The 18,356-nt window shown below is 39.2% G+C and overlaps 2 protein-coding genes across 6 annotated transcripts in view; one reads left to right on the top strand and one right to left on the bottom strand.

Annotated features, from left to right (window-relative positions):
• The window catches only part of LOC102200003 (RNA exonuclease 1 homolog), a 14,431-nt gene extending 1,677 nt beyond the window's left edge, over nucleotides 1-12,754 (bottom strand). Inside the window, exons 1-14 of one of the 4 annotated variants that reach the window (XM_005753757.2) lie at nucleotides 12,690-12,754; nucleotides 8,714-10,110; nucleotides 8,529-8,624; nucleotides 7,870-8,122; nucleotides 7,055-7,410; nucleotides 6,823-6,966; nucleotides 6,606-6,720; nucleotides 5,914-5,985; nucleotides 5,689-5,829; nucleotides 5,447-5,560; nucleotides 5,097-5,170; nucleotides 4,903-5,007; nucleotides 4,556-4,671; nucleotides 4,164-4,302 (exon numbers count right to left, since the gene is read on the bottom strand). In XM_005753757.2, the coding sequence (XP_005753814.1) occupies nucleotides 4,164-4,302; nucleotides 4,556-4,671; nucleotides 4,903-5,007; nucleotides 5,097-5,170; nucleotides 5,447-5,560; nucleotides 5,689-5,829; nucleotides 5,914-5,985; nucleotides 6,606-6,720; nucleotides 6,823-6,966; nucleotides 7,055-7,410; nucleotides 7,870-8,122; nucleotides 8,529-8,624; nucleotides 8,714-10,006 (3,018 nt within the window). In that variant the 5' untranslated portion in view covers nucleotides 10,007-10,110; nucleotides 12,690-12,754. Of the gene's footprint in view, nucleotides 1-4,163; nucleotides 4,303-4,555; nucleotides 4,672-4,902; nucleotides 5,008-5,096; nucleotides 5,171-5,446; nucleotides 5,561-5,688; nucleotides 5,830-5,913; nucleotides 5,986-6,605; nucleotides 6,721-6,822; nucleotides 6,967-7,054; nucleotides 7,411-7,869; nucleotides 8,123-8,528; nucleotides 8,625-8,713; nucleotides 10,111-10,466; nucleotides 10,638-12,689 lie in introns of those variants that run through there. The other 3 variants (XM_005753754.2, XM_005753755.2, XM_005753756.2) reach the window with 3 other exon arrangements.
• Nucleotides 10,089-18,287, top strand: poli (polymerase (DNA directed) iota). 2 transcript variants are annotated; one of them, XM_005753758.1, is made up of 11 exons: nucleotides 10,089-10,153; nucleotides 10,872-11,121; nucleotides 11,242-11,361; nucleotides 11,458-11,622; nucleotides 12,711-12,857; nucleotides 13,054-13,290; nucleotides 13,537-13,715; nucleotides 14,308-14,399; nucleotides 14,482-14,615; nucleotides 15,690-15,910; nucleotides 17,358-18,287. In XM_005753758.1, the coding sequence occupies exons 2-11, from the start codon at nucleotides 11,028-11,030 to the stop codon at nucleotides 18,129-18,131; spliced, it is 2,163 nt and encodes a 720-aa protein (XP_005753815.1). In that variant the 5' UTR covers nucleotides 10,089-10,153; nucleotides 10,872-11,027; the 3' UTR covers nucleotides 18,132-18,287. The 2 variants fall into 2 exon arrangements, with proteins under 2 accessions (XP_005753815.1, XP_005753816.1); XM_005753759.1 differs by lacking the exon at nucleotides 10,089-10,153 and adding an exon at nucleotides 10,636-10,701.
• Nucleotides 18,288-18,356: the final 69 nt, after the last annotated feature.

Below are 18,356 nucleotides of genomic sequence, written 5' to 3'. Positions count from 1 at the left end.
TTTTCAGGGAACACAAAATGGGTTAATAATTTAAAGCTGTTCTACAGCAGTGGAGGTTGATCAGGCCTTGAAAGCTAGAGGTGTTCCAACTGTTACAACTATCCTGTCTGCATAAAAGCAGTGTTGGAACACACTGTGATACCATACCCTCGTGAGCATCAGCTGAACACTTTTGTGCTGCAGAAAGTACTGTGTTTCTACAAAAATGGTGAGGAAAAGGCAATTAACAATGGAAGAGGGACAGACTATCATAACACTTAAAAATGTAGGTCTTTCCTACAGAGAAGTTGCAAGGAAAGTCAAAATGTCAGTGCGTACAGTTTCCTTTACCATCAAAAGGCACTCAGAAACTGGAGAAAAACTGGCAGAAAGAGGTCTAGCAGACCCAAAGCCACAACTGAATCAGAGGACAAGTTTCTGAGTGTTAACAGCTGATAGGCTGCTCAAAGGACATCAGCTTCAAACACAGCTTAATAGTGGTCGTAGTAATTAAGTCTCAGTTGCAACTGTGAAGAGAAGACTTCAAGCTGCACGTTTGACAGGACCAATTGCAGCAAGAAAGCCATTGCTGAGATTTCAGAATAAGACAAAGAGGCTTGGCTGGACCATGAAACACTGCCATTGGACTACTGAAGACTGGAAGAATGTATAATGGATTGATGAAAATGGATTTGAAATCTTGGCTTCATCACACAGGATCTTTGTACACCATTAAGTAGGTGCAAGGATCGTTCCACAGTGGTGGCATCAACTGTCAAACATGGAGGAAGTGTGAAGGTCTGGGACTTTTTGCACCCAGAACCAAAACAGCTACCACAGCATTCTGCAGCACCATGCAGTACCCTCTGGTATGCGCCTAGTTGGTCAGGGGTTCATCCTACAGCAAGATAATGACCCAAAACATAGTTCCAAGCTACGCTAGAAGTACCTCAGGAGAACGAACAAGGTTGTAAGCTTGAAGACATTGAGTGGCCAGCACAGCCTCCAGACTTAAACACCATCAAGCTGGTTTGGGATGAACTGGACAAAAGGGTGAAAGCAAAGCAACCTACAAGTGCCACACATTTATGGGACAATACCACTTCTTTTTTTTTTTTTTTTTATGTCCGATACCGATATCATAAATTTGAATATCTGCCGATATCGATATGAATCTGATATAGTGTATTTCTTAATCAATAAAACTATTTTTTTAATATCTTGCTGCATTTTGTATAAGTTCATACTCAAGTTTTAACTAAAGCTATTCTTTTAAACCTGTATGCAAAACATACACTGCACCCCAAATATTTCATAGTTCAGCAAAACTGATCAATCTAATACACTTAAACCTGCAACCACCTCCCTATTCTGGTATTTTAAAGAGTACTCAGAAATATTAAGCACCCTCTGTCTCGTGATGCTTAATCAACATAATCAACTTTAATTTAACTCACGCATAAAAATATTAAAATAAAAAAAGCTCAGAAATCAATTATTTTTCCACAATAATTAAATAGCTTCAACATCTTACTTCAACAGAATTGCAGACTGCACAGATGGTACATTTCTGAAGGAAAAAGTACTAGCTTACTAGGGTATATTAGACTTATTAGTTACTATATACAGTAATGGACTTCTATACATTTTACATCAGATTAAAACTTTGGTTGTAAGATTCAGATAATTATTTATTAAAGCGAGACATTTTAAATGAGAATAAGAAAGAAAAGTATTTCTTTGTGCCCCCCTTTCCCTGTTAATGCCCTACCTGGCCCCCCGGCTAAACTTTGCTAGATCCGCCCCTGCACAGTAGAAAAGGATCCTGGTGCTGGTTTCCTCTTTCTGGTACAAAGTGGGCGATAAACTTACAAGAGAGACGAACCCACGACAGAAAAGCCGATCAGCTGATTATTGATCAGTTTCATGATTGAAGAGAGGCAGTCGCTCCATATTTCGGTTGTTAAGCTTAACGTGGGAATGCTTTACAAACATCCAGAGATGAACTTACACACTTGCTTTACTTCTCTCTGGGATAACTTTCTCGGAGATGAAATGCCGGTTTGGTAGCGAGGCTCCAAATGCTCAACCTGACCACCGACAGGTCTCACACGCCACAGCCGCTCTATCACGTGACGCATACTGCTCCGACGAGTTACGCCATGTTGCAAGTTTTCCGAGGTGCTTTTGTGATATTTAATGGATCGGATTACATTTTTTAATTTCTCTCCGATATCCGATCCAGTAATTTAGGTACCGATACGCAATATCGGATCGGTCCATCTCTAGAAAGAACGCAATGGGTGTGTTCAGCTGTTATATCTCCCAAAAGTGGCTACTTTGATGAGTCAAAAATTTAGAATACATTTGGGTCTAATAATTTATTCCTTGATTTCTTTTTTGACTCCAATTGTTTGTTTCTACCATGCTTTCATTTCAGACGGCAATGAGACATTAAACTGCATAATTGTCAATAAAAATTTTTTTTTAAAAAAAACCCCTGAAATTAGTATTGTAAAACCAATAGGTTTTTTTTTGGTTTTTTTAAGAACACCCAGTAGTGTATAGCATCTTATCCAATCGAATAGCTCGGAAGGTTGTAAAGGTAACATTTTTCTAAAAACTTGAAAATCCTAGGTCTTTTCATAATAGCTGACCTCTGACCTTAATGTTGAGGCCACGGGGTTTCAAAGTCTTAAAATATTATTAATAAATTCACCTATGCATGTATTTGAAAACCCTAGGTGACTTCTTTCTTGATTTATAACATTTACAAGATTTTCAGAAAATCTGATGTTAAGGTCACTTGGATTCAAACATTCAGATTTTTAATAGCTACACCTAGGGTATCAATTTCAAACTCCTACGTTGCCTCAATCTCGAATTACTCAATTCACAAACTGTGTCCACGCTGCCTGTCCAGCAGGGTGTTGAAAATACCCCATCACTTTTTTTATTTTTATAAAACCGCCTGGGTGGTAAGAAATGCCTTATGTAGTTACAGAGTTGTTCATTCAATAAGTGTTCTAAAAATCTTTCATTGATTAATCTAAAGAGACAAAGGGAGTCCTTGCAGTCCCCATGTGCTGCACAAAGGGGAGTCTAATTGAGATTCTCTCAATAACAGTTGCTACAAACTTCTTCCATGGTTCTGGTTTAAAACAAAAAGCTATCCAGATGAACCCTCAATGAACTCACTAGAACCATTACATCAGTGTCTCAGTGAAGTTAAATCCTGGATGGCCTCTAACTTTCTTAACTTCAATGAGAACAAAACCAAAGTGATAATTTTTGGACCAAGTGGCAATCCCTTTTATCAAATCGCATGCCAAAAATTTGGTCTTATATTTGACAGCAATTTCACCTTTGAAAAACAGATTAGCTCAGTTGTACAGCAGTCCTTCTTCAAACTGAGGCTTTTATCTAAGGTGAGATCACTTTTATGTTTTAAAAGCTTTGAACTGGCGATTCATGCTTTTATTACATCCCGGGTGGACTATTGTAACTCCTTATAAGCTGGAGTTAGCCAGACCTGCCTGGCAAGACTGCAGTTGGTCCAGAATGCTGCAGCTCGTCTTCTGACACGCACTAAAAGACGTGAACATATTTCCCCGGTACTTGCCTCTCTTCATTGGCTCCCTGTCCACTTCAGAATTGATTTTAAAATTTTATTGTTGACTTATAAAGCCCTGAATGGACAGGCTCCCGGGTATTTGTCTGACCTCTTGCAGCCTTATGCGCCCTTTAGATCTCTTAGGATCAAGTGATCTTTTGTTTTAGCTGTACCAAGGTCGAGGCTGGTTCATAGAGGCGATTGAGCATTTGCAGTCGTAGCGCCTAAGCTGTGGAATAATTTACCCCTACACATCAGACAGGCTCCTACTGTCAATCTTTTTAAATCTTATCTTAAAACTCATGCTGTATTAAAAGCCAGTAAATACAAATGTGAGTTATTTGTTCATTTATATTTGATGTTTGGTATCAATATTATCAGGTATTTTACTAGGTATTTTGTATTGTTGTACAGGACTTTAGTCAACATTCCTGTTGTAATTAAATGTGCTATATAAATAAATAAACTATAACTATAAGGACTGCAGCTATAAAATGTGGAATACGCTGTGCACTTAAAAAAAATAAAAAATAAACAAGAATATGTGTGAAAAGGGAAGTCAAGAAGTCACCTTGAGTAAACAGAGGTCTGTTTCCAGGCAGTGTCCAACCAGAACGGTGTCAGCATTTATGAAGCTCAACAAGGTCTCCTGGACATCTCTTAGAGAAGCATGGTGACCCTTCACATCTTCCTCACTAACACCTGAAAATCTGGACAAGTAAGGTGTCACACGGGCTCTAAGCACAGCTGCACTGGTCTTGTTAGCTTCATTCCATCATCCTCATCATGTGTGTCATAAAGCAAAACATCTTCCCCATCTTTGAAATAATGGCTAAACCTTGAACTTAGCATTGACTAAATTTCCATTATACAGAACAATTTTCAGACTGCTGCCACACTTCTGTAATAACAGAGCGAGTTCGTATAGTTTATGTAGTGCACAGAGATATATTATCACATTACCTGGTGTTATAGTCAATGACCTCATTTTCAGGTTTAACAAAGGTGTCGTATACAACTTCCAGACTCGAGTTGACCACTGTCACTCTGGATAACTCCAAACCATGAACGGTGTAGCACTACAAAAGCAAACACATGTTTTCATTGCAAACTGATTAAACACAAAAATCAAACTTCAGAAATCTTTTTCCACACCAACAAATTCTGACATGAAGCCCATGGGCACAAGAGTTAAAGGTAGAGTATATAGTGAGGTGAGGCTGTTTATTCTGTTAGTGTAGCTTATAAAACTATCTATTTAACTGCACATTTTAATAAAGCCACATGTAAATCCCCAAATCCAACATCACCATTTCACAATCCAAGGAATAGACATCAGGACAGCTCCTGTCTGAGGGACCCCGGGAGATGGTAGACACAAACCCATCCAGGCTGAGGGCATCATGGACATGTAACTGGTTGACAAAACAAAGTGGTACTGGTACATATGAAATATTTGACAAGAATTCCTTTAACTCAGAGGACTTTTCCTTCCCCTTTTTACCTTAAACACTTGACATCCAGGGGCTCCCATGACTCCCTGACAGCAGCTGTAGCGAGTTTCCACTCCACCGGGCACTGGAAAATTTTATTAAAGTTTTAAAAAATGTACCAATGCTTAAAAACTGTTACTGCACAGCCCTCAAGTCTTCAGGTTGCTTTGAGGCTGCTGCTTACAAAAGGAGAGCTTTGAACTAGTATCAGTATGGTGCTCCTAAAAAGATGGTCTACTAGGACGGTGCGCACCTTCAAGCATGTTTATATAGCACATAGATTTAACATTTAGATGGTGAAAAGACACCAGTCAAAATATTTTATAAAATAGTCAAGAATAACCTGGTAATGGTTTCTAACCTCTATTTTCAACTCCTTTCCCATAATGGTAGTTGCATTCCTCCTTGCGAATGTGTTTGCCACTTTGGCTCACAGAGTATGTAGCACCACAGCGACAACAGATCCTCTTCAGTGCTTTTAACAAATAAAATACAACACTTAACAGAGAGAACCAACCCAGAGTCCAAATACTTTAGTCAAGCACGCCCTCTAGTGAAATAATATAGGAATACCAGGGAGCATGGTTGGATATTTCCACTTACCATCTGGACTAACTTTCTTTTCAGCAAAAAGAACTGCAGAACCACATTTCTCTGGGTGTTGAACAGGATAGTTACTCTCAATTAGCTTTTCATCAGTCAAAATATAATCCTTCAGACTCTCATACAATGCCATGTCATCTGCTGGAATAATAAAAACACTCATAAACTGTCAAAATATTTAATAATTATAAAGTCTACATTTGTACAAAGGAAACTAATGCTCACAATTTCCTTTGAACTTTGTTGGGTTAAGAGGTATGTTCCCTTTCCGTTTTTGACTGTAGACTTTGTTTTCATCTGCAAAACAAATATTTAAATGTCCGTTATATACCAGATCAAAACATCTGTTTATTATTATCTTTTTTAAGTCAAAAAAACTCAAGATATATCAAAAACAATAAGCACAAAATTACAATTACGAGATATTCATACCAATTATAATGTGGTTTATCTAGTAGCCCATTCATCCCTTTTAACACTCTAATCAGACAGGTAATTGATTTCTGAAAGACCCTGCTTGAGGAACTGTATCCAGTCCCCCCCGTAGTACATGTCCTTATTCCGAGGCCACCTATCAAATGTTTCAAGTATGTTTAGATTTAGTGTAGTATAATTTTTCTTGCTAGTACTGTGAATGGGGAGATGTCGGTCCATCTGCTCTAAACAAGTACAGTTAGAAAGCAACAGGGAATTTCCTTATTTAAAGCCCTGGATAAGAATTTAAATAGATTATCCCAAAAAGTCTGTAATACTGAATGAATTATCAATGAGTTGAACATTGACTATTTTATGTAATTCGGTGAACAAAAAGTACAATAATTGTACAGTGAATGAATTGTATGCCCAACATCTACAGAGATTCTGGAGATATTTTACAAACAGGTAATTTCCTACAGCTTTTTCCATGAAGTGCTCACCTTTAGCAGCAACAGTGCTTTGACTCTTCAGCCTCTTGAGTGCATTCACTGCAACACTCATATACTTGAGCTTGTTCACACTCCGATTGTACACCGTCTTCTCTTCAGCAAGAGCCTATCAACAGAAAGATCAGAGAAAAAAAAAAAAATACATACATATGTCTCTCTCTTTCCACACTAGAGGTTGTTACTGAGGAGGATTGTGACATATGCTCACCTTTTCAAAGGCATCATTAACATTGGGTGTCGTTTTGAGGAACTCCTCTGTAAACATGTTGACATACCGCTGTCTGACATCATGGGGCACTTTGTCTTTGGCAGCCTCACACTGCTGCTTCAGTTTTCGTTTAGCAGGCAACGGCTGTGGGGACAGAACCACATAATATTTATTAAGTGGGTTAAGCATTTCTAACTTGTACTGACGATCCAGGTTTAGTTGAAGTTCTTACCTTTGCAGAAGCTTGACCAGAATTTTGAGGAACAGTAGAAATAGTTGAACTTGAACGTAAAGATGCAGATGTAAAAGTAGAGTTTAGTAAAGGTTTGCGTGCAACAGCAGGAATGAGCACTGGTGCTGCCAGGCGGCATCGCTGCATAGGATGCATAGGAGTAACTGCATGTGGATGGTATGTTTGTTTTATAGCAAGGGCCCTTGTGTGAACCTGATTTATTGGAGTTAAAACTGGAGTAACTGGATTGGAATTGGAAGAAATGGGCACAGGGAAGGCACCGTCTGGAAGGATCAAATGCAAGTTGTTGCCCACTTCAATAACAGCTGGTCCCAAAGGTATATAGTTCACAAAAGCTATGGAACAGAAAAAATGTGTACTGAGGAAAAGCTAGTAAGAGCATACTCATACTAGACATGGTTTACTTGTACTGTGCCAATAATTAAAAAAAAAAAAAAATACACAACTTGCACAGAAGTTTAAGAAAGGATGATAGAGCTACACAGAGCAATGCAAGTATGCTTTAGTGATAAAACTTTCTATATCAAACACAAAAATACAATTTCAATGAAGTGCTTTCATTTGTTTATTGGAATGGTTTTTGTATACATTATTGTATATACATATGTACCTACATTGTTTGCACTTCAGATTAGATGCCAAACTGCATTTCATCTTTTGAGTTATACTATCTCAATGACAGTAATCTGAATCTAATCTAATCTCATTTACACGTTATCATGCTCTTGCATTTTTTATTCTTAATGTGTCTAAGAACTAAACAATCATCACTACTACTGCCAACAGATACTTACCATTGCGCACAGGCTGGAGGGTTGCAGGGTTTTGAGTTAAAACAGAAGGTGTAAACTGGGTCTCTGGTTTCTTCTGAGAGGTGGAGGAAACAAAAGCCTGCCCACCTTTAACTGAAGCAGTCGGAGTGGAGGCTCTCTGCTGAACCTGCTGGGTTTTGGAACTGACAGAGGGTCTAGAGCCAAATCCTGAAGTTACTGGCTCACAGAGTGGAACCAAAACCTGCGGCTGAGGCCTGCTCTTAGCTACTGGCTGCTGCACAGAGGAGGTCATTCAAAACACATGCTTAACTTTGATTATGCAATCCTGGGTAAAGATTAGTCAACTTACATCATGTCACAACAGATCTTAAGAAAAAGGCCACGACTTCTAGCGAGTCATTATGGACATAAATGGCCAACCCTACTTTTTAATGTTCCTGAGTGTGACCTTTCCTCTGCCAAGCATGGTGATTTTTTTTCCCCCCACATTTCTGTCATATTATTTTTTAAATACGTTATTCAATTAAAATTTGTTATCATTATTAAAAACTACTAGGTTAGGCTTGGGTATTAAAATACTGTTTAGGCAATAAAAACAGTGTTTTGGATTTAAAAAAAAAAAAAAAGACATCTCCTGTCTTTAAAAAACACATTTTGCTATGAGACTGGACTGTACCTACCTCTGTTTGTTTGGCTTCATGAGCCACTCTTTTCCTTCCTGGTAATCCCTTGGGTGTGACATTTACCTCCATCTTCTCTGCATCCACAGCCCCTAACTAAAAAATACAAGGGGAGAGAAAAAAAATCTTTATATTCTGAAAAGAATTTCTTCATAATGAATTTGCAGTCTCTACAGGCTACTTACATGTGCACCAGGAGTCTCTTCAGTTCCTTTTTCCTCATTGTTTGCCTCCATGAAGATCCTGTAGCATTCCTCCATTGGGTCGCTGTCTGAGAGCTCCATTTCTGAATGGTTGAGCCCTTCCTCCTCCTCCTCGTCAGAGCTGGAGTTGATTAATATGATCTCTTCAGTATTTACCGTCACCAAATTCTGCTCAGAACACGGTTCGGCTCCGAGTTGTGAGCTGACAGAAGTTGACAAAACATGCCGACCCTCAAACTCGCTGTTCTCCGACCCTTGTTCTGCTTGCTCTAGAGGCAGGTTAGGACCGTCAGCAGCTATTCCCTGTGTCTGTCCTGACATTTTGCTTGACTTTTTCTGGTTTCCTATCACTGCTGAGGGTGTACTTTTTTCAGAACAGCTGTGACTTTGAACTCTGTCCTGAGGCACTTGCCTGCGTGATGAGTTAGAGGCTGGAGATTTACAAAAAAGTAAATTCCTGGGTGTCTCCTGCTGATTAATTTTCTCAAAGATACTGAGCAGGTCACACTGAGGATTGTTCAGGTTGTGATCTTGTTGTTCGGGGATCTTCTCCAATACTGATTTAGTAATTTTTTGACATTCATTTACAAGGTCTTCTGGACTTTCTGTTAAGTCCACTACATTGCCACCATTTTTTAGATCTTCAGACTCTTTGTCAGCAAGTATAGTTAGTAAATCTTGACTGTTTTCAACATAATGATGAGTTTTATTTGAATCTGATGAAGACAGAGGTATTTTATAGTGTCGTGATGGAGAATCAGGTAAATTAGGTTCTTTTTTTTCCTCCGTTACCTCCACTGCTGTCACCTGAGAGGATTTACCTGCTACAGACTTAGCAGTTCTCTGACCAGTTTTGTCAGGAGAAGGAGGAACATCAATAATTAGGTCTTCACCTTCAGAAGAAACATCAAGTGCCTCCGGAGATGGTGATCGGGAAATCGGAGCCTGATACGCAAATGGTTCTTTATCAATACATGGGGCAGTGTTTTTTGGACTTTTGTCTTTTACTTGTCTACTTTTCAACTTCTGGTCCTTTGTCAATGAGCTGAAAGAGAGCAAGTCTGCAGAAAAGTTGGACAGTGGGTCATACTCCAAATCAGTCCTCGGTTTTGAGTTGTCAACCACATACTTCTTTCCTCGCTGGTGTGCTTTAGTAAAATCTGTGCGAGACGATGGCCCATAAGCTTTTCTGTCTACAGTTTTACTCTCACGCTTGGAAGCAGGCCTGTTGTTTATGCGGTCTGCTTGTACAGTCTGGTAACGTGACAGTCGCATCCGCTCTTGCTCCACCTCATGCCTTACAGATTCAATCTCCTTGTTGATCCGCTCCAGCTCATGAAGGCAGTCATCTCCACAGCCCGTATAAGGCCTCTGTTCTTCTGTTCAACGTGAATATGAAACAGGATAAGTATTTACTTAAATGTAAGTGACAGCTTGCTAATTTGCCATTTAGTTTTTGTGCTATTTGATGTGTGAAGATCCTATCGTGCCCCTTTAGTGACAAAATAGAACTTTTAAAGAACACAAGGTAGATGGTAGAGTTTTTTTTTTTTTTTTTAAGAAAACACTTGTCCTTACACCTGTAACGTTAAAACCCTTTTAATCGATTTAAAAGCTTCTTATAATTCCCAGGGTTTATGGGGTTTTTCTTAAACAATTAAACCTTTTTAACAGGTAAAACGGCAAGCTAATGCACAAGCTGTTCGAAGTCAGTTGGCATAGTTGAAGCACTGACCTGTGAAGTCCACTTTGGATGATTCAAATGAGACAGCAAACCAGTCCCGCGCCTGCTTTGTAGGATGTTTGTATAAACAGTGAGGCCGCTCACAACGCCCATGTTGTGAGAAGGGACAGTTTATATCAGCAAAAAAGCCCGAAGAAGGAAACATTAGCTACTTTCCGCACTTTTTTTCCTCAGATTTTTTTATAATTAACAAACGGACGCTAGCAGTTGAAGCCTCCGACATCAGGTGACGTCAGCCTTGTTTATATACGTTGTGGTCAGGTCGCGTGACGACTGTCGAAAAACCAATTTTAATACCTTCAAATAGCACAGTATTCCGTAACATTAAAAATTTTGATTTTATTTATTGTGTTTGTAAATAAAAAAAAATGCATTTATAGAAACTTTTTTTTGTAGTTGCTGCGTTGCAGTAACCCCTCCATGTCGAGAGATGGCAACGTTGCACGTAACTGAATTGGGACCTACAATGAAAGAGCTATTACGACAACAACAGCAGCAGTAGTTGTAGCAGTCTATATTTCAGCAAAATTTATTACATTTACGAGCTTTGAGATGGAAAACAGCGAGGATGAGGAGGATGAAAACGAGTGGAGGAACAGTTTCGTGGATTCACCGACACATAGCCCCCCTGCTGCTGCTGCTTCAGGTAAACTTGGAAACTTAAGCTAGGCAGTCTGAAACTGAAATCTGACAGTTGCTCTTTGCTTTCCTATGACTTTCAGAGTTCGAGATATGGTAACTGTTGTACATATAATGTGTGTTTCAGGACCAAGCATCAGTGAAACGCGAGTACCTGCACACAAAGTCATTTTGCATTTTGACCTAGACTGCTTCTATGCTCAGGTGGAAATGATCAGAAACCCTGCACTGAGAGAAGTCCCGTTAGGTAAACTTGCATGCTATAAAAGCTGCAAAAGAAAAAAGTGTAAAAAAACAAACAAACATTTGTGCCAAAGCTTCCAAATGACTCTCATATCATCAGGTATACAGCAGAAGTACATCATAGTCACCTGTAACTATGTGGCAAGGGAGAGGGGTGTCAACAAGCTGATGTCTGTGACTGATGCTAAGGAGAAATGTCCTGAGCTGGTGCTGGTTAAAGGAGAAGACCTCACACACTACAGAGAGATGTCATATAAAATGACAGGTAAGCAGTGTATCACACCAGTGTGACATGAAAATAGTGCTCTGTAGTAAATAAAGTAACTTTTGTCGTAGTGTGCAGTATGATATTAAGGTGCACTCTGAGAAAATGAAATTGTAGTTGCTGCAATAAAAGAAGCTTGGAAGGTCAGGCTAAACATGGAGATTAAAGTCGCACCATAGCAATCAGGTTGGACTTTGGTCCACTGCAGCATCTTAATTCTTTTCTTTTTCAGCCATTCTGCTGTAGATTTGTGCTTGGAATTATTATGATGTTGATAACCCAGTTTTAGCCAGGCTTTTGCTGTATTTTGCTGTGTATGCTATATTTTACTCTAAAATACTTTGGTATACAGAGATGTTCGTGGTCAGCTCAGTGACTCCAAGATGTCCAGGTTCTGTGGCTGCAAAACAAGCCCAGATTAGCACCATGCTTGACAGCTGGTATAAGATGTTTGTGCTAATATGCTATTTCTGTGATTTACAGCCAAATATTTCCACTTTGGCTTTGGAAAAAATAGTCATCCTTGATTTGTGCCGAATGCCTTTTATAGAGGTTGTCACACTTATTGATGCATTTGATTTGCAGTCCTGTAAAAACCTTTCACATGACTGAAAGATGTGGGTAACAAGAGGGCCTTGCTGTAACTTCTTTTGACTGGCCATTTATGCCAGATGGTGACGTGACCCTTAAAGTTTATCTGGGATGCCGTTTTTCTCCGGTGACTAGTGTTTGTTTCTATGACATGGATTTATTTTCAGCTTGTAGCAAGCAAATTAAATAGTGAGCTGCTTAAAGCAACAAGATATCAAATTTTGGAGTCGGTCTCTTAAAGAAAATCATGATTTGGTCAACTTTTAAATTCCACAATTCATAATGAAAACAACCCTTTTTGACTAAACTGCTAAAATCTCTAATTCCTACATTTCAGCAATTGTTTTCCTCAAGAATGTAAACAGTCTTTAACCCACTGTTTGGTTCGGTTCACCACCCTACTGCTGTTCCTTGTTGGTTATTAGAAACTAAATGGAATTGATGTTTTCATCTGATAACCGTTTGTATATATTTACCTTTTCTCGTTTGCCATCCAGAGCTGCTGATGTCTTATTGTCCTCTCGTGGAAAGGCTTGGATTTGATGAAAACTTCATGGACGTCACTGAGATGGTAGAACAAAGGCTTGCACAGATAGTGAAGTCTGAAGACTTTTCATTTAAAGGACACGTCTACAATCATCCAAGTAAGTCACATTTGTGCTTCTCAAGTGTAGATGTACATCTGGCTCACTGAAACTGGGAAATGGCTCGTAAAAATAGCTCAAACTCGTGAGATATTTGCATACTGCTTTCAGTTTTGTTCTTCATGAACAACTCACCTGCAGATGCTAAACTGTATCGCGTGTGCTCATACCCACAGTTTTTCCCCTTCCTGTTCAGGTGCAGATGTTAAAGCCAGTAACTACCCAAGGTTGGCTTTAGGTTCACACATTGCAGCAGAGCTCAGAGAAGCCGTCCACAGCAAACTGGGCCTGACCGGCTGTGCTGGCATCGCCACAAACAAGCTGCTAGCCAAACTGGTTTCAGGCACCTTCAAACCCAACCAGCAAACCACTCTGCTCCCAGAAAACATCAGTGACATCATGGGCTGCCTAAGCAGTGTCCGCAAAGTGCCAGGTATAGATGCTCTAAAAGATAGTTAATCATCAGTAGATGGCAGGTAGGTGAACAGAAATGCATAACATGATATGCATCGAGATTGAGTTTTAATGAAGTGTAGTTGTTACACTGTTGTCCTTAACATTTGGAGCATTTTTAATTAAAGATGCTTTTATCCAAAACTCACTGATGCATTTTTGTTGTGTGTCACATGTGTTAAATATGCCTGACATTATATTTTGTGGTGCCATCTTGTATTCTCAGGGGTGGGTCACCAAACTGCTAAGAGACTTCAAGCCCTGGGATTGGTCAGCGTAAAAGACCTGCAGCTATGTCCTCTGAATGACCTGGCGAAGGAGTTTGGAAGTCCCACTGCTCAGCGTTTGAAGAATCTGTCCCTCGGTGTTGATGACTCACCTGTTACTTGTACTGGGGCCCCTCAGGTAGGATGCGACATCTGAGATTCCCGGTATCTAAGAAAGCTAAGGTCGGGAAGCTAAATGAGTTTTTCTTTTTTGTAGCTACAACCTGCATTTTTTCTGATAATCAGCAGGGAGCGGCTGCAGTATAAAGCTTTATGAATAAATGGGTGTTTGCTCCATTTATTCAGGCCCCCATTTTTGCTGTGCAGAAACTCTTGCAGTACTACAAGATAAGAAACTATTGGAACTTAATTACTGCTATCTACAGCTTATATAGTGTGAGGTTGTATGTTTTTAAACACTTCACTGATAAATAAGTTTTAGTAGTATTCAAACAAAACATCAGTGACTTGGTTTTAATTTGGCGTTTTGAGTTTAAGCAATCCAGTTCAGTTTAGTGAACCATAGTTATTTAGTTTTAAAATATAGAAAAAAGAATCCAGAAGTGACCTTTAAGGAAGCAGATGAAGAGTAAAAATGGAAGTTCATAAATAATATTGATTCCTGTGTTTTTAATATGTAAATTGCCGTAGAAATCCTTTAATTCTAGTCATGTTTGATGGGAAACGATTTTACATTTCTTGGCTGCATTGCTCTCCTCTTTATGTTTCAGTCTCTCAGTGATGAAGACTCTTTCAAAAAAATGTCCTCAACAAAAGAAGTTTCAGAGAAGACACAACAACTTCTGAGCAGTCTGGTTGAAAGGTCTGTTTTACCAGCTCAAAGCTGAATCGCCACAGGGGGATGGCTTCCTTAATCTTACCTTTGGTTTTATATTTGAAAGCAGGATGCGCAAAGACGGCAGGCAGCCTCAAACCTTCAGGCTCACAATCCGTAAATACACAACGACCAACAAGTGGTTCAGTCGGGAGAGCCGGCAGTGTCCGATCCCCGACCACATTGGACAGAAGATCAGCTCTGGTATGCTCACGTGTCAGGGAGAGCTCAGAATGATATCTGTAGAGGTTTTATCAGGTTTTTAATTTTCTGTGTGTATAAATTTTTGAAAAATGTGCTTCCACACTATAGTGGTTTACACATTTGCCTCAAGAGCAAGAGTTACCCACTCTGTCTATCCCTTGTCAATAATTAAATTTTGTTTTTTCAAAAATCTTCTCTCATAAATGTTTTACAGATCCTTTTCTTATGTTCTGTCACACATGTACTGCTAAATGGTAGATCCTCAAAATAAGATCATTTCTAGATGAGCCCTTTGATCCAACATTTCAGATTTCAGATTGCTCCAAATGCTCTGTTAAAAGCTGTTTATCATCCACTTAGAGTTTTACAATGTCACTCTGAGCAGATATCTCTATAAATGGTCATCACACAGGAGGCTCCTCCTCCTTCTGCTTAACAAAGCGCCTCCTTTTAGAGGAAAAAATAAGGTTTAGTTTGAACTGTGAAGCATGCAAAGCTTCTCTAATAGAGTCAAAAAATAAAACGTAGCCAAAATATTAAACAATGTATACATTTTTTTAAAATATATTTGTCCTGGCTCTCTGCCTTTGAAAACTACATCCTTTTCCCCGAGATTTTGTCAGCATTCAGCAGTTTCCCCTCAGGCTAACTATAAATGAATATTCCTAGTTTCAGACAAAAATGTCAAGCACTCACTGTGCGCCTTTACCCAACACAAACAGGCTACGCTGGGAAGGAGCTTAACCTTGCAGACTTTAGTTGCTAAAGTTGATTTCTCAAGTCAAAATCAGAGCATAAATAAACTTTTTTGATTTTGAGTTTAAGTCGGTTTACAGTGATTTCTTGCTTTTTCGCTAAACAAAAACATAATGAAAAGCTTTAGTCATCCAGGTCTGACTATAACTAGAAGTCTAGATGTACCGTATCTACTGAGCCTTTGTAATATCTGGTAATGTCTTCAATCACGTTAATTTAAATTAATCGGTTAATTAGTTGGTTAATGAAAGCAGTTAAAATCAGCTCAGTTAGGAAAACTCTTTCCATTAAAACAGTTTTTCTCTAATGCGTCTATAGGCAGCAGTGATGATGCTGTGATGCAGCTGCTCCCGTTGGCCATGAAACTCTTCTACAGGATGGTGGACTGCGGCGCCCCCTTCCACCTCACCCTCATTAACGTCTGCTTCAGTAATCTGCAGACCAGAGCAGCTGCCGTCACCGGGAAGGGCTCGATAACATCGTTCTTTTCACAGAGCACATCTCCCAAAAAATCCCAGGCCGTCTTATCGCAGTGCCAGGTAAAATGTAACGTGGCTTGTCAACACTGTTAGATAATCTTAGTTTGATTTTTCCATGAAAAGGAAAATGAAAGGGGTTGTAATAAAAAACATAGTAAAATCTTTTAACTGTAGCCTATAAAAGTGAAATTTTTTGGATTGCCCGCTAAGGCCTTCAGAATCACTCATAAAAACTGTTGGATCTGATTTCTGTTTGATTAGGGCTGCAAATAACTTTATTTTCTATCATATTAGTATATGAATTAATTAATTAATTATAAAATGTCAAACCATAATGAAAAAAAAACAAATCAGTCACTCTTAATATGTCTTATTTTGTCTCAACAGCCCAAATAAATTAATTTTACCTTTCTTTGGGACAAGGAGAAGCTAGAACTTGACCATTTGTACAGTTTCTTAATTTTGTCTGAATGGCAGGAATTATCTATCATTTTCTTTCATTCCTATTACTAAGCGCCATTAGATTTGCACTCGACAATTTCAATACTACGATTTGCAGTAGCTGGATCACTGAGGATCCACTGCCAGCATCCTAATGTTATAGACACCCAGAGGATTTTTGTCCATACTCTGATGGGTCAGAGATATTGAGCCAGCCATGGAAACCATGGCACATCACTATAGGCAAATTGATGTAATGAAATCATTGGATTTCCTGTTCTAAAAATATGCTACTGTAACCTGATTACCACCATTGGCAGTACTCCTCTTTCTTATTTGGCTGTTAGGGGCAAATATTTGTGGGTTTCTAAAAACACTCCAGAGCAACTTCAGGGGTTTTTCCTGACTTAAAATTAGCTTTTCAGGGTCAAGTATGGACGTAAGCACAACTAGTCATCATATTCTTGAGGCAATAAGTGTGTGTAACCATACGTAAGAGAGGTCCGCACATTATTTCTGGCCATGCTTGAGGAAATGAAAGCCCACTTAAAATATTACAACCCCTGCGATTTTCTTTTTAGGTAGCAACAAAACGTCTTTGTTAGGTGCCAAATTTATTATTCCGAAGAAAAACTGTGAACTGTGTTTAAATAAGTAATGACAGCTGAAACGTTCCTTCATGTTCTGCCTCAAAATGTCATTAAAGACATAATTTATCCAGATCATGTGGTCTGAGCTGATGGGCTTTCATGAAACATGTTTAACTTGAGTGGACTATGTAACCAAACTCCATGAAAACGCTGCTTTGTGTTAGCAGTGGGAAGTCCTGAAAAATGTATTTAAGGCCATATTGGCTCTACTTTGAACATCATGATCATGAAATAGGTATTAAATTAAAGTCAAAGTAGTATTAGAAGGGTTCTTAAGAAATAATTAATGTTGGTCAGTAGAAAGGCTGTTCTTTCACACTGCCCAGTTACCTAATGCAGGATTTTTCTTTCCTGGAAGGAATGTGCTAGTACTCTGAATTTCCTCACTTCACTTTTGTTCCTCTTTCATTCTCCAGTGTGTTGATTCCTCTCAGGGTATTGATATGGATCATCAATTTGGCACAGATGGCATGATTACTCAGCACAATAAACAACCCGCCATACAAAGCTCTTCTAGTTCTTCTAGCTCTGAGGCACCATTACACGGATTAAGATGGAAACAGAACTTTGCTGTCATTGTAGAAGAGACTCGAAATGCATCCTGCAGTACAGCTGGGTGCGACCCTGACGAAACTGCTAACGCTGTGACACGGTTGCCTCCCAATGTTGACCCGGAGGTGTTCAAGCTTCTTCCAGAGGACATCCAGAAGGAGCTGTTATCTCCTGCTTATGTGAGCTCCCTGTACAGCACTTCTAGCAGCCAGTCAGGCACTGATGTCCCCAGCACATCAAAAAGCAAACTTCCTGAGACACTTACAGACTCAGAAAGTATTAGTGACACAAAAGATGCTGCAAACAAGTTGAACTCTTCCAACAGAGTGACCACCGTCAATCACCAGGGGAAGGCAGGTACAAGCGCATTCCCAGAAGAAGAAGTCATGGAAGAAGGGGGTCTGTCATTCCCCCGGTTATCTGACTGCGAGTTCCCGGGAAATGTGGACCCTAAGGTGTTTTCTGAGCTTCCGCCAGATGTTCAAAGGGAGCTGATGTCTGAGTGGAAACAGCAGAAGCCAATTCTGAAGACTTCCTCATCTAAGAAACCAGGAAAAAGCTTGATGTCCAAAGACAGAAAGGCTCCAGGAAAAGGCAGCCAGGCCAACAACTTGTTCAAGTATTTCAAACCCAGTTAGAAACTATGTCACGAAGATAAATGAAAGTTTTCTTGATGTTGGGTTGTTGAACAAACTAAGCAACTTTTCTTAAGTAATTTATAACCTAAATTGACTCAGATGACCTTGAATGTCAGAAAGTTTGTTTTTCTTAAGCATTAAATAATTGATATCTAATACTGTGTGATATCTTTACCGTGTGTATAAAATATATTTTCTATCATACAACATATTATAATGGTAGAT

The sequence above is a fragment of the Pundamilia nyererei genome, unplaced genomic scaffold (assembly GCF_000239375.1).
Source record: "Pundamilia nyererei isolate P.nyererei 1_Seehausen unplaced genomic scaffold, PunNye1.0 scaffold00460, whole genome shotgun sequence".
NCBI lineage: Eukaryota > Metazoa > Chordata > Actinopteri > Cichliformes > Cichlidae > Pundamilia > Pundamilia nyererei.
This window is presented reverse-complemented; position numbering and strand designations above follow the sequence as displayed.